Here is a 25,643-nt window from a genome sequence, read left to right as displayed (position 1 = left end):
ATAATTTATTCTTTTGGTCTCCAAGTTTATCAATATATGTTGCAAAAGAAAGGATTAGGCGTGCTTTCTTTTATAAGAAAGCTCTATTTGAGTTGTTCATTTTTTATTCATTCTCATTGGATAATCATTGTAAACCCTAATTAGGGTACAATTGTTTAAAATTCTGGCCATCGATCTTAAATTGATCTTGGCCCTTCCTTTTTTTGAACTCCTATATAAACCCCACTCCTCTCATTTGTGAAGAGTTTTTGAAGATATTGTTGCATAAAACGCTTATTGAGTAAAATTTGATTATTTTCTTGTCTCTCATTTAGAGTAGATTTTATTTTCAAGTTAAGGTGAGAGAAGGATTTGATGAAAATGTTCATTGTGAAATCCTTATGTTCATACTCTTGATAGTTGAATGGTTTTCATCTATTGTGTAAAGTTAGTTTGAATTTGTGATAGAAAATTTAACTTCCATTACTGTATTCATAACTCGAATATTGGTGAATATTTCTGATGTGAAAATCTCTAGAATACCTTTAGAAGATTGTACCATTCTTGTGGAGTTGATGAAATTGGCAAAACAAGGATAGGTTTCAAATTGAACTTTTGCAGCCTTGTTTCCATATTTCATAGGATTATTAGTTTGTAGAATTACTTATCTTCTTAACCTTCCTTTTTTTCATGTAAGCCCCCTTGGGAATTTTCGATAAATCATCCTACCACGTGAGTCTATACTAAACACACCCATATTTATTACCTTTTAGTTGTCTTTGTGATCACGCAATTCATCGGTTTAGCACATTGAAGATTTTAATCAAAAGAGGACAAATTACCCCTCATTATTTCTTTTGTATGGTCTCTATTATAAAGCACACACCAGTAGGTGGTCAATTGATCAATGAAGGTCTTTGCACAAACTTGTGCTTCACGAGGGCATATCCCTTGGACTTTAGACCTTCTCCTATCCCCAATACAATATGGGGACACAAGGATGAATTTTTGTCATGCCCAATGGTGTGTCACAATGGGCAAATCTGGTATTGTCCTTGAAATGGAATTTCAAATGTTGAAGGAAATGAGGGTACCTAAATCTATACCGAGGATGGCCAAGTTGCATGTCGACCCTCCTAGAGATATATTTCAATCCCTAATGGCCAACCACTAAAGTGGCGTCCAAATATGCAATAAAACATTTTAAAAAAAAAAAGTTCTTTCTTTTTTAGTTGCCTCTGCATGGACTAAAAAGGCAATAGAATATTACAAATTTTATTTAAGGAGATTAAGCACCAATATGCCAAAAACTTGTTCGTTTTGTCATATGCCAAGAACTTAGAGCAGTAGTAGCTCGGGAAGAAATTTTCATTTTGAAGTAGCAAGAGGAGGTTTTGTCATTAGATCTTCTTTATTGCAGATATATTTTTTTTCCATTTGTTTTGCAACACATAGGAAGGGCATTGTTATTGAAACATTTTTTTTTGAACTTACAACACTATTTTACCTTTTATAATCATGACAATAGTGAGTGTGAGGGGAGAAGGGATAGCATGGATGTTGTAATTGGAGAAAACATCTCAAAGGAGACCTAGTACTAGGGCAGTCATGCCTAAAGTGGATATGACAGTGGCGGCAACCTCTAAGCCATTTTAGTGTCATTCCAAAGCCCTCAAAGAGTTTGCAAAAGGCTTGTTCAAACCCAAGAAACCTCTTCTACAATTTGCAAGAAGAGTCGAGAAAGATAAGGAAATATTTTGGGGGGAGGGCAGTAAGGAATGAGGGTGCCATTTGTGTCACAAACATTATTTTTGCAGCTATTCTAGAGTCTATTGCCATTTTTTGTGGATAGGTGGTCAAGGGGTCAAAGGTTGCAAAAATATAACACGAAGGCGAATTTGAGGTAACTAGATTATCAATTGCAGGGAAGGTGTTAAAATTAGGGAGTTCAATAGAGAATGTGCAAGCTAGAATGCGTTTTACTCATGCTTCTTGTAGGGAACAAAGTGGCACACCGTCACCCACTTCCACTAAAGTAAAGTGAAAGAAGAGTTTAAGGGGTACCAGTGCCGCTGATTTCTTTCATTTGCAAGCAAAAGAGGTGGCTGAATCATCAATTACAAAATTTCTTTTTGCTCATGCCATACAATTCCATGTGTTACATTCACCATATTTTTAATAAATTTGCAAAGATATCTATGCTGTTGGTTCCAATATATACGGCCTAGACAATTAAAACTACACACCACCCTTCTTGATAGAGAGTACTCCAAAGTGAGTAGTTTGGTGGAGGACATGAGATAATATGGTTGAGGGATAGCTGCTCCATCATTATGGATGGGTGGACAAATATCAAACATGGATCACTTCTCAATCTAATTGTCACTAGTGCAATATGCTTTTATTTTCTTAGGGCTATAGATTGTTCAAGGGAAAGAAAGGATGTAACCTTCCAATTTTAGATTTTGAGAGATGTTATAGAAGAGGTTAAACCCACCAATGTTGTGCAAGTAGTCACTAATTCAAGTGTAGGCTAGTTGGACTGATGGTGGACAATGCTTGTAATCACATTTTTTGGACCCCATGTGCATGCATCAAACAACACCTTGAAGGACATTGGGAATATTTATTGGATAGAGACGCTGGTGTATGACAACACCTTGAAGGAATTGGGAATATTTATTGGATAGAGACGCTGGTGTATGAGGGCTAGAGATGTGTAAACGTTTATTTGCAACCATCACACATCTCTTGTATTGTTTATGACATTTTTCAAGAAGAAATTCCTCAAGCCCATGGAGACTAGATATGCTAGGTTCTTTATTTTGTTGTAAAGGATGCTTGAGGTCCAAGAGAACTTACAATTCATCGTGATAGATGGCACACCGAATGGAAGAAGTGTGAAGCAAATGATCCTTGATGATAATTGGTGGTCCATAATGAGGTAAGAAAATTGTATTTGCTGATTTTATAAAATAATTTTTGATTTTGGCATTTTCTGATTTTATAATATAAGAATTAAGAATTTTGAATTAAGATGATTCTAACTTGTAACTTGTTTGCACTTCTAGTTACAATTGCTCCTTCATCGAACCTACTGTGCGGGTCACTAGATATGCTAACCTTGGAGAGATTTATGAGACCTTTGATAGTATGCTTGTAGGTAGATCAAGTAAAGTATTCATAACAGGGAACTTACTTTGTGATTTAATGAGGAGTATTTTAGGGCCATTGTGATGTGATAGTAGAACATTATTAACACCCTGCTTCATATGACAGTCTATTCTCTTAGTCCCAAATGATATGCACTGAGACTTGCAAGAGTGGTTGCATCTAGTGATCAAAAGGTGATTTTGAAATCTGAAATCTCAAGTTTTCAATTTAGGTTTCAAATAGAAAATTAGATCTCTTATGATCATATCTTATAATTTAATATTTGTTTTTGTGTTCACCTCAAAGGAGGGCTTCTTTAAGGCCCTTGGAAAAATGTGTAGTGAAGATGACGCTACTAATTTTTTGAGTTAGTGGCTTGCATTCGCCAATCTTCATGGTCCAACCTTTGGTAGATCAGAGGTGAGGACAGATGGAGCTACATTAGCACAAGCTAACCCTATTGGATGGGGGACGTGGCATGGTAGGGATGCACATGAGCTAAGAATACTTGTTCGTCTTCTTTCACAAGTTACTAGTTCCTATGGCATAGAGGAATTAATCCACATATAGCTTCACCCAATCAGTCAAGAGGAACAACGTTTCCTCTAGACGATCGAAGAAGTCAGTGGTTGTTCATAGTGTAGTGTGGCTACAAGATTGATGGAGTATTGAGTATAGTCAAACTCTAACCTTACGTTGGAATGTCAATCTTGAAGATGCTATGTAGGTTGACGAGGATGACATACCTCCAAGATTGCTTAGGGTTCCATTGGATTAGGGAGACACTCATCTTGCTTTTGACTTAATGTCTAACTTTGATTTGGATTTAGATTCCTAGACCTACCATGTGCTTTCTATGGAAAGCCATATATTTGCGTATATCTTAACACTATTGATTGTGATTTTAATGGACAATTGATTATGCAATTGGACTTCTATACTTACTGTTTAGTACATTTAATATTAGTTATGTGTACTGTTTACATATTGATGTTTTATGTCATTTCATGCATGAAACATGCCTTTGAGCATTTTCGCTCTATGTATGCCATATTTTGACAATGGAAAGATTTGAAATTTGTTAATTTGCTATGTATTGAGCATCTAAAATGTCTATAGTGAATGGTTTATCAATATTATGATGTGTTATTTGAATCTCTCTCTCTCTCAATTTCTCTCTCACTCTTTATCTATATATATGTATATATCAGTGTAACACTAGTACTAGGGTATATTGGGATGATAGGACATGTTTCTAGGATGTGGGGAAAATGGGCCTTAGTTTTGGGACGATGAGGGAATGGCTAGGGACAATGGGAAGGGGAGGATGGGGCAGGGAGAGTTGTTGTAGAGTATACATATAGAGCTTGAAATGCTAGTTATAAAATGATGTTTTAATAGAACATACCAAATTGAAATACTTGAACATAGCAAAATAGCTAAATGAACTAAAATCATTAAACATTCAACATAGTTACATATTACGTACCCAATAGTAACATTCAAAAAACAAAATTTAAATAGAAATTCAAGCACCCATCCTAGTGGTGGCATGGTTGTGGATTGGTGGAGGTGAGGGTACTTGGGTACTCAAGTCCCCGGTGTGGGGACAGGTACTTCGAGGCTTGGGAGGGGGGTGTAGTCCCGTGCTACATTGATATGTGTGTGTGTGTGTGTGTGTGTGTGTGTGTGTTGACTATAGTGTATTGTGGCTACAAGATTGATAGAGTATTGAGTATTGTCAAACTCTAGCCTTACATTGGGATGCCAAATCTTGAAAATGCTATGCAGGTTAACGAGGATTATACACCTCCAAGATTGCTTGGGGTTTCATTGGATGAGGGAGACACTCATCTTGCTTGTGACCCAATGTCTAGCTTTGATTTGGATTTAGATTCTTGGACCATCTAGTAATTAGCATTGCCAATTGATCACTATGAAGTGCTCAATACAAAGTCTTATATGCTCGTAATTGGGAGTGTTAAACGCTGAGGGTTTAGCGAAATTCCTCCAACCCCGTAGGATCACATCTGAAATCCAAGGCTGAATTAAACATGGCAAGAAACAATTAAAAAAAAGTACAATTATTTCTAGTTATATTTGATGGAGGCTTGTCTTTTCCAAACACCATTATGTTGGTTTTAGATGTAGCAAGTTCTAACAGACAATCCTCTGAGTAATTCTAATGTTGTTATGAAAGAACAATTTTCAACTTTTGAGGGTTATTTGAACCAACATTTATACATATAAGTCTGATTATTTGTAGTGTGTGATTCATCTGGAAAAGAGAATAACATTATTTCCCTTACCTATTATGACGTTTGGTTGAATTTTTTGTTATCCACAGTCATGCCTAAAATGTGGAAGAAGGCTTTTAACTTAATAAGGTACATGACATATCAAATCAAACTTGTTTGAGCTGTTTCTATTTTGATTGCATATAATTCTGAGTCATACTGACCTATTTTCTTTATTTGTGGACATTAATAGTAACTACTTTTTCATCAGAGGATATTAATAACTCCTCTTTCCATCTGATGATATTAATAACTCCTCTTTCCATCTGATGAATAATGGGAAATATTTATGCAAAATGTTTCATCAAGTTAATCTCTTAATGTGTGCAATATGAATAGTAGATTGCAATTAATGTCTTCTTTTGGTTGTTAAATGGCTAAACCAAAGGCCTTATCACCAATAAACAACTATACTCTAGGATGCAAACTTGGGATAATTGTAAAATAATTTTGTGCTATTATGGCAGGTTCAATTAATATATGCTTTAGTTTTGTTGGAACAAAGCCATTTATTTAGGTGCCTTCTCCTAAGTATTTGAGGGCACTATTCATCTTTTTTGGGTGCAACAAATGACATGGTCTAGGCGCAAGGTGATAAATGTTTTCAATATTGTTTCCAATAAATCCACCTGAATAGGATGGTGTAGAATGCAATGGTTTCCTGTGAACCAAGATACAATCATAGAGGATTTCTAAATGACTTATTTTGTTGGGTCCAATATCCTTGACTTGTAAGGGTAATCTTTCTTCTAGTTGGAGATGCTTTTTGAACACAGAGTGCACTTGAAGTACTGGTATGACTTGCACCAAGATATTCCGCTTGTCTTGTTATGAATCTCATATTAGCCGTTTATGTTTTACTATCATATCACAAAGAAATCCCTTTACGTGCTATCAGTGTCTAGTAAAAGCAAACACGAGTTTTTGAAATGCAAATAGATAAGATAAAAAATTTAATGTCCAACAAGAGACCACCAAACGGGTCTATGGGGCTGAAAGCTTGCAACCAACGAGACAACTAACAAGAGGAGCACCAAAGGGTATCCAAGAAAGAGCGAGCATAGAAAAACAAAAAAACTAGAGAGAGGAGCGCCAAGGAAAGGACTAGGGGTTCTTCCTTGGCAGGAAGAAATCCAACACTAATGGATGCTGCAGTAGTAGAGCGGGAAATAAAATAAGAAATGTTTTATGTTTTCAATATTTAAATTTAATGTTTCCAATAAACGTCCTACATGTGGTGGCATACCTAGAGTAGCAGTTTGATGAGCTCTCCAGCTAGAGCCACCTAGGACCAGGTATAGGTTTTTTAAATTAGAATAGTTTTAATTCGTAGATAATGATTGTCAAATTCCAATAATAGGTAGTAGGCAGTTTCGGATTCTTATCCTTTTCTTGGATAGAAGACGAAAAAAAAAACGTGAATATTTAAAATGTGGCCTACTGCATGATTGTCAGATTCCAATAATAGGTAGTAGGCAGTTTCGGATTCTTATCCTTTTCTTGGATAGAAGACGAAAAAACGTTTCTCATCCTTTTATTAGAAAAGGAGAGTCAGTTTTAAATAAGCCGGTTGGCTATGTAAGAGAGGCATTTGAATTTGGGTAATAGAAAAAGTTTCAGTTTTTGCCTTAGAAAGGATATAGATAATCGACTATGGAGTTTGGCAGCAATTCGATCTTGGTCTCTCTTGTAAAAGTGCAAATATATTTTCTTTGAGGATATTCCGGGTTAAAGATCTTGGTGTGCGGGTGAAGATAAACTATGGAGATTTATATATTCTGATTAATCCAATCTTGAGTTTGGTTCGAGTTCGATCCCGGCTGATTGATGTCGTGCCTCTTGAAGTAACTCAGTTGAGTGAGTATTCCTCCTGAGCTTTCCAAGGTGTAGCTCTGCATCATTTTTGGTATCAGAGCTCAGCAAAAGGTTTGGGAAAAAGTAGTTGTGTATATGTTTGTGTGATTGTGAAAGATTGAGAGAAATAGTCTGAGAAGAAGTCCAGGAGACTAGATAAGAAGAAAATAACCTAGCTGAGGAACAATGGAAGAAGAAGAAGCAAAAAGACAAAGCTATAGCCAAAGACATTCTATATTTCGAACAAAGTGCAAGTGCAAGAATAAGGTATGCAAAGTTATAGTTGACAGCGGTTCCTTTGAAAATTTAATCTTAGTAGAAATGGTTGAGAAACTGAATCTTCCAAGAGTACCTCACGATTTACCTTACAGAGCTTATGGGTTAGGAGATGAATAGTGGATTGATGTCTTCGAAAAGTCATATGTTTCTTTTAACATTGGACCATATTATGATACCATTGAATGTGATATTATGCCTTTAAAAGATTGTCACTTGATTTTGGGAAGAGCATGGCAATATGACAGGTCAACCATATATGATTGTAGAGAGAACACATATACCGTCAACAAGAATGGGAAGAAGATGGTTTTGCTTCCATTGAAGGATGATGCAACATGGAAGGAATCAAGAAGTATAGGTCTTATTGATAGGATAGCATTTCCAATGCATGATGAAGTGAAAGAGGAAGTGAAAGAAGTTTTGGTAGAGGCAAATGAAACTACAGAGAAGGCAGCCATAAAGAGTGTAGATGTATGTGAAGTTGGTACAAAAATCTCAACAATGATAGATGTAAGTTGTCCTTTGGAAGGGAAAGAACCTGAAGAGCAGAAAGAAGATAAATTGCAGCAAGTAAATGTTGATGAAAAGAATAAAGAGGAAAGCCCTATGGGATTTGAGTGTGATAAAGTTATGGTTGAAACAATAATGTGTTCTTTGAAAATAGAGAAGAGTACAATGTTGGAAGGTACTCCTATGGAAAAGATTTTGGAGGCAACTAATGAAGCCTTAAATATGCATAATGAAGAAAAATGTCAAGAGGAACGGCATGAAGATGAAGCTAAGGAATGTGTAACAACAAGTTCTAAAGAAGAATCTGATTTATGGGAAAAAATTGCAGCCATTGTGGGAGAATGGAAAAGGCATGGCGGTAGTATGGAAACTCAGCTTCAAGAAGAAAGGAAAGAGTGCAATATTGTTATTGTTCTTGAGAAAAGTTGTAATAAGAAAGAGATATTTGAAAGTGAGATTACTATAGAAGATCAAGATGATGATAAATGTTTAATAAAGGAAGAAGAGATAAATACGATTCTTAAGACTCAAAATGTGAAACTGGTTGATAGTCAAGAAGTAGATAAGTTTATGGTTACTATTGATGAAGATAGATATAATGCACATTACATGGTGTATAAGGAAGCTCATATTCAAAAAGAGAACTCAAATAATCTTAATGCTGATGATATGTTTTCTTCTAATAATGTTTATGCAGGGATGCAGATTTCATGTATAGTGAATCATGCTGGAGAATTTTTTGTGACATTTACAGCATTAAAGAATCAAAGCTACAAGGTGGAGAAGTTGGATATTATTTTTGTTTTTCTTGTAGATATGCTCATCCTAGTTCAAAGAAATTGGAAAGTTCGAAAGAAGAATGAGATTCATTTCTACAACACATCATCTCAAGTGGACTTGAGATTCTTTCTATAGGGGAGTATGCTGCAGTAGCAGAGCGGGAAATAAAATAAGAAATGTTTTATGTTTTCAATATTTAAATTTAATGTTTCCAATAAACGTCCTACATGTGGTGGCATACCTAGAGTAGCAGTTCGATGAGCTCTCCAGCTATAGCCACCTAGGACCAGGTATAGGTTTTTAAAATTAGAATAGTTTTAATTCGTAGATAATGATTGTCAGATTCCAATAATAGGTAGTAGGCAGTTTCGGATTCTTATCCTTTTCTTGGATAGAAGACGAAAAAAAAAACGTGGATATTTAAAATGTGGCCTACTGCATGATTGTCAGATTCCAATAATAGGTAGTAGGCAGTTTCGGATTCTTATCCTTTTCTTGGATAGAAGACGAAAAAAACGTTTCTCATCCTTTTATTAGAAAAGGAGAGTCAGTTTTAAATAAGCCGGTTGGCTATGTAAGAGAGGCATTCGAATTTGGGTAATAGAAAAAGTTTCAATTTTTGCCTTAGAAAGGATATAGATAATCGACTATGGAGTTTGGCAGCAATTCGATCTTGGTCTCTCTTGTAAAAGTGCAAATATATTTTCTTTGAGGATATTCCGGGTTAAAGATCTTGGTGTGCGGGTGAAGATAAACTATGGAGATTTATATATTCTGATTAATCCAATCTTGAGTTTGGTTCGAGTTCGATCCCGGCTGATTGATGTCGTGCCCCTTGAAGTAACTCAGTTGAGTGAGTATTCCTCCTGAGCTTTCCAAGGTGTGGCTCTACATCAATGGATATGGACCATGGTAACTAGGAGACCCAGATTGTCTCTGGGTACTGGAGGAGTAATGATGACAACTAAACCCATTGCAGGGCCTCACGGATCTGGTTTGGCCGACGATAAGTGTGCTACATGATGGCTTCACCCCTTGACTGGAGACGAGGGCAAGAAGGGGGCGGTGATAAGCTGATTTGAGTCTTGGCATTGGGGGAATAAAGACTATAGAGTGTGGTCGCAGAGCTGTATGGTCTCCTGGAGATAAAATGCGAGGCATCGCTGATCCTTGTAGTTGAAGAAAGTAGAAAGCGACCTCCACTCTCTGTACAAACAATAATATCTCCTTTTGATCTCATAGTAGACAAGGCATCAAAAAATGAAATGGGTCTTAGTCTCTGCTTCTGCCAAGGTACACTCTCGACAAATCCGGTCCTCTATCAATCTTAATCTCGATTGACCTCAGCAGAGTAGTGGCTTGGGTGTACTAACAATGGGCTTTGGTGGCAGTATTGGAAACCACCACATCAACTGAGGAGCAATAAGCAAGATAGGAGCAATTGTGGCAACCATCCACTAAGTTTGCAAAGTTGTGGAGGCAGTGAAAAGATGAACACTGATCTCAACAATAAGAATATTGGGCAGGGTGTACTGATGACATCTAATGATACATCAGAGAAGCAAAGTATACAAGTTATAAAAATTGAATGCCTTGCATATGAACTAAACAATATAAAAATTATTTGGTTTATTCATACTTTTATTTTCTCTGCATATGGTTGACTATATATGAAAGTTAAATCTTATTAATAAATTATAAATTCATTTCTCCTAATTGTTGTTTTATAGAGTATTTGGCTGGAAATGCAAAAGGAGATTAGTTGAATTTTGTAGGTTGTTGAGAGAATTTGATGAAATTAGATTCAGGTTTTAAAGTTTAGAAGTCCTCGAATAATTTTTATCAAGGGTGATTGACTGGTTCAGCAGCAAGAAGTGGATTGATTTAGTTTATTGAGAGAAATTGAGTAAGAATCTACAATGAGTGATGTCATTAGGTCGCAAGTTCAATGTTAGAACTGCATATAGATTGTTTTTGATTGGGTAAGCAGAGATTTAGAAAGGGCCCTGATCCCTTATACAATAAAAGATGAAACATTTAGTCCAAGAGAGCAACAAACAAAAGCAACAAAATAGCAACTACACAACAAAGAGCAAGGAAAATGAGGAACTAAAGAGCCCCGCGAAAAGATAGGGAGATCCACCCAAAATGTTCCAAGGAGTTTTGCTTTACCTCAGAACTAGTGTGCTGTCCAAATTGCTTGTGACAAAGAGACATTATGAGATCATTGGCAGGACCTTCCTCCAACTACTTAGTAGAATTGTCTGTGGGTTTCTTTTTTACGTCAGCTTTCTTAACTTATAGAATAGAGGGAGAAGAAGACTCCACACAAACAGAGGTTTGATCGTTCAGCTTTGAAACAAAGTGTTGATTCTTACTTTTCGAGCAAGTGGTGGAGGGATGTCCCACTTCACGAAAAGAACGACAAACTAATGGAGAGTCCAAAAACTCAATTTGCAGCACACACTTATCAAATATAGAGGCTATGGTAATATAAGAAGGGAAGACCTCATCATTTGTCTTCTATGCTCCATGGAATTGCAGGGATGGGAATGTTTTAGGGGATGAGGACTTGTTTCCGGTATGGGTACGATTCAGGGCCAATTTTCAGGGGATGACATGGCACAACTATTAAAAAAACTAGGGGAAGGTTTATATTACAGAGGGAAATTTCAAATTTCCATATCATAACATTGATACACCGTTGACCATAAACATTTAAAAAGCTCAATACATAGCAATGTAACAAAATTCAAATACTTCGTTGTAAAGTTATGAGTATACACAGAAGTTTACAATAATATATGTCTATAATCAGTAGATGGTATGTCTAAGAGTCTAAATCAAAAAGTAAATTTGATACCATAACCTCCTCTTTCAACTATTATTCACTCTTTGACCAGTTGCTCCTCTTGCTGCTTTTCACCTTTGTGAATGCGAAAATGAAATACTTTCTCCTTATGTTGGTTACTTTATGCTTAAATTAGGTTTTGGTATTGTCACATATGGTTTGGGTGCCCTTCATGGCCAGCCAGCCTTTTTTCAATTTAAAAATGCCGTGTTTTAACAATGACAGTCCAAAATAGTTTGAGCCATAAGGGACAACCAAAAGTCCCCTAGACAGGAAATTGCTGTTCTCGTGTCCCTGTACTGCCCCAGGTATGGGTCGAGCAGAAATTTGGTAGGGGATACGTCCCCATGGATCATAATTCTTTAGAGAAACACAAAATCTAGTAAACAACAACAACTTCACAAATTTGTAGACTTTATTGCCCAAAAATGTTAGCAACAATCCTTGTAATGGTTTTGTTTCAAAATTCCAAAGGTAGCCTTGGCAAACGAATCCAGATAGGAAACTTGAGAGTTTCCTTTTGAGAAACTAAGACACCAACTTTGGATACAAAGACCATTCATGCCCAAAAACCAAGGGCCATCATGAAGAATTATTAAACGATCTTTTTCATAGGAATAGGAAAAGAGAAGGAAATCATTCAACCTTGTAGTTACCTCAATCTATCCATTAATCTTCCAAGTCCAATGAATCTATTATGCATAGTGTGGATATTGGAGTGATTACCACAAAATCTCTCAGCAAGAGATTTTCTCAATCAAGTCTCTAACTCATCGAGAAAAGAATCAAGAATACAGAGTTCAAATTGACCTTTCTGCATTACTAGTAAAGGCTTATTCAAACTAGAACAAAAAGATTGTTCTGAAGGGAACTTTGGAGAAACACTTAGGGAAGGAATGGTAGCAGTGAGAAGAGGGAAAATAACCATAATGCCACTAGCTTGAAGAGTGGAGACTTGTTTTGTAGAAAGAGGAGAAACAACATCCATATGATCAAGAACTTTCAACATTTATTTGCCAGGAGAGGAGATGTCAACCCTAGAAACAATCCCCTCATTGTTCTTCCAAACAAGCAAGGAAAAAAATTAGGGTAAAAAGTGTAGGGCAAAGGCTGAAGGACAAAATTGGGATTCGGGTATAAGGATGTATAATTCAAAGAAGGTGAGAGAAACATGTTTTGACCTTGTCTCACCATTGCTCCTATTGCAAATGAGGAACCCCTCTTTTTGCCCGAACTTTTTCCACCTTGTACTTGGCATCTAAGAAGTGGACATTTTCCATCTTGAACAAAGTTGTCCAAGCCTGAAGGCTATGCAATTTCTGTATTGCACAAAGGTATGATGACCACACTCAACAACATTTTCCGCTAGCACATGGAAGCTAAAGGCAATGCAAATTCTGAACTCCAAGCTTGATGTCTTGCTCAACTCCATGACAATCTCCGATCAAGCAACATGTTAATCATGTTGGGTAGGGAGTGAATTGTAAGGGCAAAGTGGTGGGATCTGATGGAGCTCAAATTTTTACAAATTAAGAGCATCCATTTTAGAAATAATGATGAAGATTCTTGAGATTGTTGAAATTCGTCATGGATGTCAAAACTAAGGAATAGCCAAAGAATATTTTGTACTTGATGGACTATTGTCTCATCTCAGTCATTTGTACTTCAAGATTCAGGGGTGAATATGATCTACACGTATATCAGATGATGCAATGGGCAACTCGGCAACAAAAAATAAGAATACTCAACAAGTTTGCATGTTCTAATTGTGGTGGGTTAGATCATGTTGGCAGAATATCATATATTTGAAATGAAAATCCAAATGTTTATACAACTGGTAAAGTGAATACAGGATAGACAACTATTGTCACCATTTATTTCTTTATGGAAATACAGAGGTGTATCATCGATATTGCCTACACTTCTGGTTGGAACATTTGGATATTGCCTCCAGCAGATGCTCGATTTGGAGATATCTCTCCTAAGGTGGATGTTTATGCATTTTGAGTTATTTATAAAATGGTTCAACCAATATGAATACTATTGAGAGGAGATCAGACTAACTGACTAGAGAAGTGAAGCTTCAGAATTTTGAAGTGAGAAAGAACTGGACAGATGGATATCATAATCACAAAAGCTTATCATTAGAGAAAATCTCAGCAAGAAGCATATAATTCTGCAGCAATTCCAAATGTTTTAGAAGTCTAAAAAAATCACAAGCCTTTTTTACTCATATCAATTTCAAAGCAAGAAGTTGTGTCTGTCAAGTCCCCTGACATGTCATAAGAGAAGCTGCTATAAATGACCTTTGATGATGTTGGCAGAGATCCAAGTCAACAGGCTGGGATGAGTGTCTGATACGAACATATATGCACAGTAACCTCTTCTATTATCATGTCCAATAATGATTCTGAGACATGGCACTAGGAGATTACTATTGGCATATACAGAATCAAGTAAGCATAAATCTGACAGCAGCTGTTGACCATATATGTGTGATCTCATAGACGGGGGCAAATTATATTTCAGAAAAAAATATGAAGAGGTTATGAAATATCATGAACTTGTATGATTATATAGCAAATGACTATATAAGTGATTCAAGGTTATTGGTAAAAAGGAAGACGAACCATTACATGATTTGACACTGAAAGCTAAGGATAATAGTTATAGCAATAGAAGAATGAATGAACCAATAGGATGCAAAAGTATGTAAGTGTGCAATGAAAGAACGATATGCATCCCAGCATTAACAGTGAATATATAATAAGTTTCAAAGTGCTTGAAGAAGTTTGTGAGGGCAACGTTGAACCTTGGCTATACAAGCATCAGTCAGTAGCTTTGGGAATGGTAGCATCCAAATCATCACCAATCACAAACTGTGATAATGAGCCAAGCTTGCGGCATGAAGATAATGTTGCGCTCATTCAGCGGGAGATATATTATGCCTTGATGGTTGGTTTATCTCAAAAAAACAAAGGATATCGAGTCATGGTAACATGCTGTCTACAAGAGGCAAAACTTATTATTGTATATTTCAAATATAAATCAACAATGGAACATATTAAAAATCTGGCACGATAAGCAAGAAGCATCATCAGCAATAACATATGAGTATATATTAACATCATGGATATCCAGTGGCAATGATAAAGAAGTTTCAGAATACAATGAGACACACGAATTTTGCTATTCAAGAGTCTCCCGTCAACACCAGATACTCATAAGAGTAAAGAAAATATGTGGTAATGATTGAAATCAACATAGATTATTATTTGAGTTTATTGATGAAGGCATACACATCAATTATATACAAGGAGATCAATATGTTCGATGGTTGAATTCTTGGCTTCCACGTCCTTTAGAGCATCTTATCAGAAGGAATATATTTATCTTTTTTATCGCTCTTTGATAGTTTATATTTGACTAACTCTGTCTTTGGTGCAAGTATATACGCATGGAGAATTGTTACAGTAGATAGAAGATGGCAAGCCCACGAATTAATTTTCTTCATCGAGAAACTCATGCGTTATTTCTGCCTGAAAGAAAAGAAATGATTAATTATGATTCAGATATATTAGTTGCGAGTCATTTGGCAAGCAACCGTTTGTATTATAAATAAGGCTTAAGATATGTTGTTCGGTTATTTGTTATGAAGGGGTGTGATGCTTTGTAAGGCACCCTATACCCCTCCAAGGTCTATAAATTTAGAATGCAAAGGGCAGAATAGGACAATACACAATTTATATTCATTTTTATCAAAATTTTTAAATATCCAAGTTATGACACTTGATATATTATATTCTTCCATTGATGAAGATTGAGTGATTGAACAAAGCTCATGGTTTTGAATTACTGGGTAAATTTTGTGCAGTCCTGGATAAGTTTGCGGTAAATGGATCATTTGTAAGGAGTGTCTTTGTTGCAATTTTATTTCCGGCATAATTATTTATTTTAAATTTTGGAGTTGAAATATTATTAAGTTGTGTCCTTTATAATTATTTTTTAAATTCTATAAATATTTTAACGTTCAGACAAATGGATTGGATTGTTATTGCATTTCAAACTTGATAAACATAGTTATTGTGAAATATTTAATTGTTTTTGTATTTATGTCTAGTTTGTCTCCATATCACTGGAGTTAAAACACATTCTAGACTAGTTTAAAATTGCGTTTGTATAATTGATCTGTCGCATCTAGATAATTAATCTGTTTATAGTTTAAGTACATTGAACTTTATAAAGTTGCACGTTTCAACTTATAATATTGACTCTGTTTGCCCATTTAAAAGCATTGGTCTTCATATTACTCTTAATTCATGATTCATACGTTGGCAATTATTTCATCTCTCCTTTGAACATTTAATATATTCATTTGTGGCATTAATCCATAATTATTCCTTATTCAAAACACACTCACCTTTATGCAATCATTTACTTTTGTTCTTAATTCATAATTTGCAAGTTAAAAGCTTTCTATAATTCTTGCCATTTGGGAAACTTTCATTGCATGCAAATCCTAATCGATCTGCTATAAGTATCTTGGACTTGAGTGATTTGTTCAGGATCAAGTACACCCTCCTTGGTTTTGCAAAGCTAGAAGTGCAGAGGATCTAGATCGAGTTGACTGATCTTGTCAAGTTGGCCATAACCGGTTGGATATCCTAGCATCGAGTTGGCAAGGCTCGTAGGATTCCAATCTGCGGTTTTGGGAACCAACAGGATCAATGGGGACTTGTTGGGTGTTTTGTAAAACAAAATTAAATGATAAAAACGTAGAAGGAAGTATTTGTTGACACTCGTTTTCATGAACATAAGTTTTCTTCTATGTTGCTAGGAAATGAAGAAGTTCAAGTGGAATAGGAGATCCAATCCCATCATGGGGATGATCAATCAAATGCAACAAGGGATATTCCAGGTTGATTTCTTCAAGTGCAAGCATGAATCTAGCAACAAGATTGGTATAGGAGCATCATTAAGGAAACCACGAATTGATCTTTAGGCTAGAAAGAGGTTCAAGATAAAAATTACAAATAAAGAGGCAAATCCATGTTGCAACTTATTCACCAAGAGATTCGTCACTCACATGGGTATGGTGAGCTTAAAATAGGATCAAGATACAAGTCCAAGTTTGAGAACAAAATGATTGTATGGAAAAGGACTATCAATAGATGATGCAAGTAATGACATCATGATCATGTTTATAAATGAAGGAGATCATCACAAACTTGAATTTTCTTTGGAATTTAAGTTTGACTCGAATAATACTACCCTCACTTCTATAGAAGTAAGATTAGAGCAAGCACTAGTACAAGCTATTTAAAATCATTTTAATGAGAAAATTTGCAAGAAGATAGAGAAGGTTTACAATCAATCGAAGATTGGAAAATGTTGAGTATTAAGAGATCTTGTTAGAGATGTAGAGACTTCTTTATGACGACGGAGAAGTGGAATTGATGAAGTTTACAAGTTAAGCATTTTGAGGTGGCACCCACTCATCTTCAATCAATCAAAGAATCCTAGATCCACGTGTCTAGCTCATTCAATCAAATTGTTTTAAATGTGCATGTAGAGTCAACTTCATGTCTTCATCTAACTTGTTTTCCTACTGGTTCATAAGAACAATGTAATAATCATTGACCCATAATTGGTGCCCAAGTGTAATTGGATGACATTTAATGCTTCCAGCTGATAGTTCATTAGGGTTGTGTTGGCATATCGTTAACCATTGATCTCAGGCTAATCTTGGTCATTCATTGTACTTGAGTTCCCTATATAAGGCATGCTCCACTCATTTATAAGAGTGAGAATTGGAGAAATTGTTGCCTAAATGCTACCCTCATCCCGTTTTCTTTTTTTTTTTTTTCAAAAAAGCTGTTGTTACAAATAGTTCATAGAGCCCAAATGCTACACCATTTGTTTCCCAAAGTGATCAACAAATCACATCACAAAATTGAGTTGAGTCTAACATAAGAAGGAACCTCACGATTGCCTTAGTTGAGCACACATTGTCGCATGTTTGGGATCTAAGCTTCCTTTTTTTAAGAGCAGATTTGATATTTGGTGTTTGATCTTGGAACACTAAGTGTTCTACCCTACATGTTGAAGTGGTCTCAAAACTCACATCAACAAAATCCCTTTACCAATTCTATAAACTTACCACCATCAGAGGCTTCCAGATCATAACTCGTAACTCTCTTATTCATCAAACAAGTATTTGATAAGATTCCTTAGGAGCTCCTCCTCTTCTTCAAAAAACTTAACTGCATTAAAATGGGAAAAACTTGGAGAAGATGAAGGGGAAGAAAGATCATCTCCTTCCAACGAACCAAGAGCCTCCCTATACCAAGAAGACTTCCGTAGAGCTTCCAAATCTTTGGAAACCCTCTCAAGTAAAGAAGAGCCAATAGTCAGATCTGCCATAGCCAAACTCTCATTAACTCCTGGGTCATCATCTGCAAAGCTGCCCTCCCCAAAAACAACAGCTGCCTCCATCAAAGATGAAGCATGAACATCGAGAACCCCCTCTCCATTGGTAGCATAAACCTTCTGAAAGGCCTGGACAACATGCTCTGTTCCATCCTGCTCTCCGTCCTCAACTTCTCCGACAACTCCACCACCAGAAGACTTGGTTGAAAATGAAGTGTCACTGCGTCTGCCATAATCCTTTCCTGAGAAAAACTCCTCCAACATGCATAGGAACCCAGCCCTGCCCATGCTCCTCTGGGCAAAGAGAGGCAGAAAACAGAGACTACCAAAAAAAACCCACCCATCTAAACTGTCTAAGAAGAGCCTTCTGCAAAAACCAGCTACCAACCCTGAAAAATACCCAACCATAGAGCTTAAGCAAGAAAAATCTCAGGTAGGGATAAACCCCTGCCTGCAAATAACTTCAGAATTGCAACTCACTCTTATCTGTCGATAAATCAATTTTCCACAATTGGTGATGTGAATCAAGGCATGTAGATGCATTTAGATTGTTGGGGTGAACCAAGGCATGTAAATGCAAGGTAAGACAATTATTGACATTGTAAAGTCAGTTGAAATCATGAGCAATCACCCATCGATTGCTCAACATTTCCTAGGAAATTGTATTTTTTTGTTACCTGCAGTTTAGAACTGGATTGTTACAAATACTTGTCTATAAAATTAGCCTAATGGGAGGCAAGTGTAACTTTTATCAAGTACAAGTATATAACAAAAGAGAGTAGTGAACAAATGTATATTTGAAATGTTTTTGCTTTTTGTAGCGGGCAAAGAATGGGAAGCCAAATGCCTTCCATGCTATAGTAGAAAATTCAACTAATTTAACTTCTTAAGAACAAATTCTCTATGAAAGCTTGGTTTGGGAGTTTTTGAATGAAAGAAAACTGTTCTATTGATAAATACAATCATCATTTAGATAAGCATCCTAGTTTCAGAGGCTCTTGTTCTCTCAATATATATAGTAATACAATTATTTAAATAGATAGTTGCTCAAAAACATTCAGGAGTGTAAATTATTGAAGTGGTTAATCGATTTAGGTTGCTAGGTTGGAACTAGGAGGCATTCTTGCATTTTTCAAAGCAATTTTTAACTGTCAACTGTTCTCTGTCATCAAAATATTTATGGGAGATAAATATGAGAACTCCTCATTTTCTAGCTGTAACTAAATTTTTTAGGTGGAAGAATGAGTAGTGCTTAAAAAGAAAAACTTAAATGTTGGTAATTACTAATACCTAAAATTGATACGGTGCGCTAATCATAAGATTTATATGCTAATCTTTTGTTTTATATTTGGAATTGTAACAGCAACTTGCCAGGCAGCTGGAAGGAGAATCAAATGAAATTGATCAAGGGGTACGTGCTGAGATTCAGTCATCTGCTATGCGAAATGGACTTATGATGCATAACTTGGGTGCATTGTTGCTAGAGCTTGGTCGGACCACCATGACATTGCGTGTGGGACAGTCTCCTGTATGTTTGGTTCCTTTTGCTTAATTTAATCTGATTGTGCTTGAATACAGAATGTCATGAATGCATTTTTTATTTTGGATTTTGTATTTGCAGGCTGAATCATTAGTGAATGCTGGTCCAGCAGTCTATATTTCCACAACTGGTCCCAACACTCTAATGGTTCAGGTTATACTTATTGTGTCTTGCATTCTGACTGGTATAATTAATGATATTTTTATTTGAATATTTGTTTTGTTTACTTTTGACTTTATGGTCTACAGGCCCTTCCTTTCCAGCCTGGCTCCAGTTTTGGTAGCATTCCCATTGGAGCTACTCATCCAGGGACAGTGGGGTTGGCAGCTACTGGAGATTCACTGAGAAACATTGAAATGCATATACATACAGGTACCTTAAATGGTTTATAAGTGACATATTTACTTAACTGATTGTATTGAGATCTTCTAACTCATTGGTTGATGACAGGATCATCACTAGCTCCTGGTGCAGGTCTTGAGCAAAGAGAACGTGTTAGTGTGCAACAAGTGGAAGCGCAGGGAAATCAAATAGCAAGTCCTCAGGGAGGGGTCCTGGGCAGAGAAGGCGCTTCATCTCTTCACTCTGAAAATGGTGCTGTAAGGGTTGTTCCAGTTAGAGTTGCAGCTGTACCTACAGCTAATACTGGTGAGGCTCGAAGTGAGTCCTCCAGCAGTTCACATGGTTTCTTTTATCCGCTGCTTGCAAGATTTCAGCAGCTAAACCCTTTACAATTAAGTCAAGTGAGAAATCTTACCCCAACTGTTTCTTCTGGAAACCTTACAAATGGCACTGATACTCACACAACCCAACAACATTCCCCACTATCCATTCCTCTATCTGCTATTAGAGCTCAAGTGCAGATGCAGACTTCACCACTAACAGATAGAAGGCGAGAAGAAGCGGAACATGCGAATTCTTCAGTCAATGCAACTTTGGTGGGTGAGACTCAACCATCAGTGCATGGTGTGCTGCAGAGCCAAGCTGGTGCGTAACTTTGAAGCATTTACATTTCAGATTCATAATCTACAATTAACCTGGCAATAGTACACTTAATATGTTAGATTTTTTTCAAATGCACTAATTCATTAAGTTGCACGAAGTATCTATTTCATTCTTAAGCACTAGTTGGTTGCTTCCCTGCTTTGGCCTAGGAATCTTAGTTGTCCCCTAAGTTGGTCATATCTAGTATTTAATAGGACTCTTGACATCTGTATCAGCAGTATGAATGATTTTGACTTTGATATGACAATATTGTTTGAGGCTTTCAGTTATGACTTAATCGTATGTTTAATTACTGTTCACTTGCATCTCTTCAATCCTTGATGGAAAAATCCCAAGATAATTAGGAAGGTTCTCTACTTATTTTTCTGCTCACCTCTCACATTATATGAAGAAATATATTTGTAGTTGCACAGGTTCCAACTTCTACGCTCTGTGTGAAGTGTGATCTTGTTGTTCTGACATCGCAGGTTCAATAACAGAGCAAGGTCTGCCCCAACAGAGACCATCGAGTGTACATGTTTATAGCATACAGCTTGGTCCCCATAACATGCAAGGAGATTTTGAGCATAGCAATGGTGGTATATCTGATAGTGAAGGTAGCACTTTGGCACAACTGCCTCGTGAAGTCGGTCAGATAATTTCTGGTATGATGTCTGATGGACAAGCAGTTAGTGGAATAGGCAGTAGTGTTAACTTAATGTCTCATATGCATCATAACGCTGGAACAACCAATACTTCCAGACCAGCTGCAGACCAGACTCGAGCACCTGTTGCAATATCCGATGTGGTTTTGCAGGCTTTGCAAAATCCATTTCCTAGTAGTCAGCTACAAATGAGTGAACAGATAGGAGAGAGAAGTCAAAATTTGTCAGAGTTGTACTCAGGTTTACGTGGGGAGAATGGCACAGTAGATTATCTGGGACTACTGCAACGTTTGATGCCTAATGGATCACATGTAGTTGGGAGAGAATCTGAGGCATCAGCTTCTCGCCATGAGGTTGAGGGACATCCTAAGGCCTCAAGTTCTGAGGGTCCATCCTCAAGTTATGGCGCGGAGGCACAACCTGGAACATCAACTGATATGCAATGTTCATCTGATAGAAATGGGGCAGAAATTCCAATGAACCAGGTTTGGTTTTCACCAAATCACTCTCTGTACTTGATGATAGTGTCGTAAAGTACATGTCCATATCCATGTCCATGAAATATGTTCTGTAAAAAAATTGGTACTAGTAATGATAATGAGTGCTACTAATATTTCTGTTGCATGTTTGGATTGAAAATTTTCAGAATGACACAGATAATGAAAATCTCCAATCTGATTCTGAAAGGCAGCATACATATCGGTCTGATGAAGCTTACCCTGAAGGTTCACCTGCTTCCAAGCGTCGTAAGGTGTCTTTCTATATTCAGTTTTGAGTTTCTGTTTCAGTTGCAATTGAATGATTTCTTTCAAAATGTATTTTCTTTGAACTGTGGAGTTTCCACATATCAGAACTGTAGTTTTGTTGTGCTTTCTTTATTGTTAATGATTTTGGCATACTTTTTGTTTTGACCAGACACAGTAACTTTTGTTGACTTAACAATGGATCAGTTGAAGAGAAAATATCTAGCTGTTTTTTGGATCAAATTGGTTTAGCGATAACCAAGGATTTTTATTTGCCATAACATTCCCGAGGGCATGTACATAACAATGGGTGAGGTTGGTGTAAATGCTCTTTGGTGCAAATGGTTGATAACCTGATGGAGTTTAGACTTGAGTGCTCTCTATCAGGTGTCACTAACAGCTTGTTTTTGTAAGTTAAATTCTCCCTTCGATTGTTTTGATCTTTCTTGCATCAAATGTAAGGACTTCTATTGTTATGGCTCTTTTATTACCTTGTTTAACAATATGGTTAGATCTCCATCCAATTTTAAGAACTCTACTTTATTTTTTATTTTTTAACATATCATATTTTACTGTGATTTAACAGCATTTTAAAAATTGTTCACAATATTTTTGTTACGACTTAATCCACGAATAAAGGCCTTTTGAAATGCCAAAGAGTATTTCAACAACTTCAGTTTGCTCGGGCCTAGCTAAGGAGATTTTTCTTATTATGAAATACCCATGAACTTACAAAGTCCTTTGAATTACCTTTATAGTTAGTAACAGTTTAAATTCAATAAATTATGCTTCTCTTATAATTTGTATTATTATAAATATTTATTTTCAAACAAGACATGTTGCATAATTGTGCCTCTTTTCTTGTTATGCATGTTGCAACAAGATTACGAGAAGGGTATTGGAAAACTATTGAAAACCATATTTTGGGCACAGGGTTGGGTATCGCTGAAGTTTTTATTAGGCCTTCTAAGATTAAATTTTTTAATATTCTGAAATAGAACCAAAATATACAATGCAAGATGCATGGCGGACTGACATACCCTATATTCACCATTCTCAGTGGTAGAAATAAATCTTAATCACTAATCTTCATTTAGGGTGCATTGTACAATTTATTTTTGATGCGTGTTTCCGTTTCAGTGGCTAAGTGTTTTTGTGAAGAAACATTAGCTACTCAGCCAGTCATGTAAATTAATTATGAATATGTAATGTCCCTTCTTGGGGGGACATTAGAATTATTAAGTAGGAACGAATTTTCAACATTAAATTTGACTATGTTACCTGGAGATTTATTATTAAAGGTCAAATTAATATCTCATGTGGTCACAAGAGGACGAGGAGGAATAAGACGATTTACCAGGGAGAAGTTGAAGAGTCACCATTGTGAAAGATAAAAGGGGATGAGACTCATTCTTTAGCAGGCTTAATTTTTATTTAATTCAGATTTTCTCTCTTGTGAGAGTCTCAGAAAGCTTTAGCTTTCAGCTAGTTGGAGGACGTAGCCCCTCGTGCTAGCAGACAATGGACGCAAACCCATTGTCCCGGAGAATATCACTTTAGGTGTTTCATTCGCGCTTACAAGTTCTTATCCTATCGTTCCAATCCGACTGTTGAATCTGTATTTAGGATTGGTTTCTGTGTATTGGTTATTGTATTGCTGTTGTATAATACAATAACGTTTAGTTGTTGGTTGTTATATGGCTGCTGCATAAGGCAATGACATTGTTGAAGATATTATAGAGTTTGCTGGTTTTGTACTATCAGTTTGTAATTCATGGGTATCTGTTCGACATCTTGAATGATATTGTGAAATACCGGTTATATTCATGTGGAAAAACCTTCTGGTCTTATTATAGCATTGTATTCCATTTTGTTTATATCTGGAATTTGAATATTGTATCTGAGTTTAGTTGATAAAATTTCTATTGGAATTTCTACTGGTTACTGGTTGTGCTGGAAACTATCTACCAAGTGGTGTTACTGTTTATATTGCTCAAAGAGAAACCGGTAATATCTGGATCAGAATATTACAGAATAAATTAAAATATAACGTGATATTGTTTGTTAATTTCGCTGAAAGTGAATACATCAAATACTTGCTCAAACTATGAGGCACATCCCAATCCTCTACACTATTTAAAATGTCTGATTTGAAATTAAAAGACACCATGTTGAGTGCATATGGAAAAGCTATTATCTTCTTAAGTTTTAATGAAAAGCAGGTTTGTTAGTGACAGCTGTATAATAAAGTGTTAAGCAAAAGTATATACATAATGGTATACAGATATTGTGGGATTAGAAGCAGAATATTTGTTAGCAGCAAGATAAAAATCAGGTTGTATTGCTGAAAAAATGAGTTGTAGCAATATTTTATATCAAAACGAAGAATTGTTTTGGTTATAATTGAATTTCCTATATATTCTATAGGCTTAGTGCTTTGTTAATTGGTGAAACTCATTGCATAAGTGTATTTCCTGCAATTGTATGGAAACTGCATTCCATTTACACTTGTTGTATGCATCGAAGTTCTAGATAAGATAATTTTTTCAATGTCCAACGAGAGACCATGAGGGTCCAAGGGATTGGAGAATGTACAAGGCAACAGGTGGTAGCGGGAGCACCAAAAGATGTCTGTGAAAAGAGAAAGCAAGAAAGCATAAGAATAGAGCTAGAAAAGGCTAAATACTCCTCATAGGTGAGAAGTAGACCAAAACCGAAGGATACGGTCTGGGTGAGGCTGTGTCCCAAACCGTCTAGAGGATTTGTAGGAAGAAGGGTGAAGTTGTTGAGTGCGTCCTCTGCAAGGCCTCATAAATTTGGTGTGACCCGAAGAGATAGGGTTGAGCGACCACTTCTTCCCTTGGGCAAGAGACCCAAGTGTGAAGAAAGAGGTGATGAGCAAGTTAGGGGTTTTGCTTCGACAGAAATAGAGACTCCAAGGTATGGTCAAGAAGCCGCAATGCTTCTTGGAGATAGAGGGCAAGACACTGCTGGTTAGTGTAGCTAAGAAAGAGGAGAGGGACCTGCTCTCTCTGAATAAACAACGAAACCTCCCCTAATCTCATAGTAGATGGGACATAGAAAGATAAAATGGATCTTAGATTCAACTTCCCCGATAGGGCAGAGGCAACAAATCCTGTCACCCCTATCAATTTGGTGGTCAGCTTGAATGGGTAGCCAATGAGAGCTCACCTTGAAAGAGCCTAGAGAGATACAAAGGGCATGAGTCTTGTTGGTTCTCAAAACCACAGATTGGAAATCTAAGAGTTTTGCCAACTCTCTAATAGGATTATTCAGTCAGTTTTGGCCGACGAATGAGAATAATCTCTTGATTCAATTTCCCTTCACTTTAGGCTTCACTAAACCTAGGCAGGTAAGTCTCCACCTTAAACCTTGATCACTTGGTTCAAAGCTTTTCTATAGCGATTGTGAACTTTGTGAATTTAAATTGGCAAAATCCTTAAACTTGATCAAATGAAAGTTATATGAATGCTTTGAGATATTTACTTGTGAAATGAATGTTATTTAAATGAAAGCAAAAGTGTTTATGAGTTTTGGATATGGGAGAATTTTGAGCTT

The 25,643-nt window shown here is 36.4% G+C and overlaps 1 protein-coding gene across 4 annotated transcripts in view; it reads left to right on the top strand.

Annotated features, from left to right (window-relative positions):
* LOC149567507 (ubiquitin-like domain-containing protein CIP73) overlaps positions 1-25,643 on the top strand; it is a 99,772-nt gene that overhangs the window by 59,239 nt on the left and 14,890 nt on the right. For all 4 annotated transcript variants that reach the window (XM_089820721.1, XM_089820724.1, XM_089820723.1 and 1 more), the window contains exons 10-16: positions 19,496-19,660; positions 19,754-19,825; positions 19,921-20,044; positions 20,123-20,659; positions 21,145-21,806; positions 21,968-22,072; positions 22,237-22,473. In XM_089820721.1, the coding sequence (XP_089676847.1) occupies positions 19,496-19,660; positions 19,754-19,825; positions 19,921-20,044; positions 20,123-20,659; positions 21,145-21,806; positions 21,968-22,072; positions 22,237-22,245 (1,674 nt within the window). In that variant the 3' untranslated portion in view covers positions 22,246-22,473. The remainder of the gene's footprint in view (positions 1-19,495; positions 19,661-19,753; positions 19,826-19,920; positions 20,045-20,122; positions 20,660-21,144; positions 21,807-21,967; positions 22,073-22,236; positions 22,474-25,643) is intronic.

Source organism: Cupressus sempervirens, chromosome 3 (genome assembly GCF_028749045.1).
Source record: "Cupressus sempervirens isolate cs-2001-9-10 chromosome 3, ASM2874904v1, whole genome shotgun sequence".
Lineage (NCBI taxonomy): Eukaryota > Viridiplantae > Streptophyta > Pinopsida > Cupressales > Cupressaceae > Cupressus > Cupressus sempervirens.
This window is presented reverse-complemented; position numbering and strand designations above follow the sequence as displayed.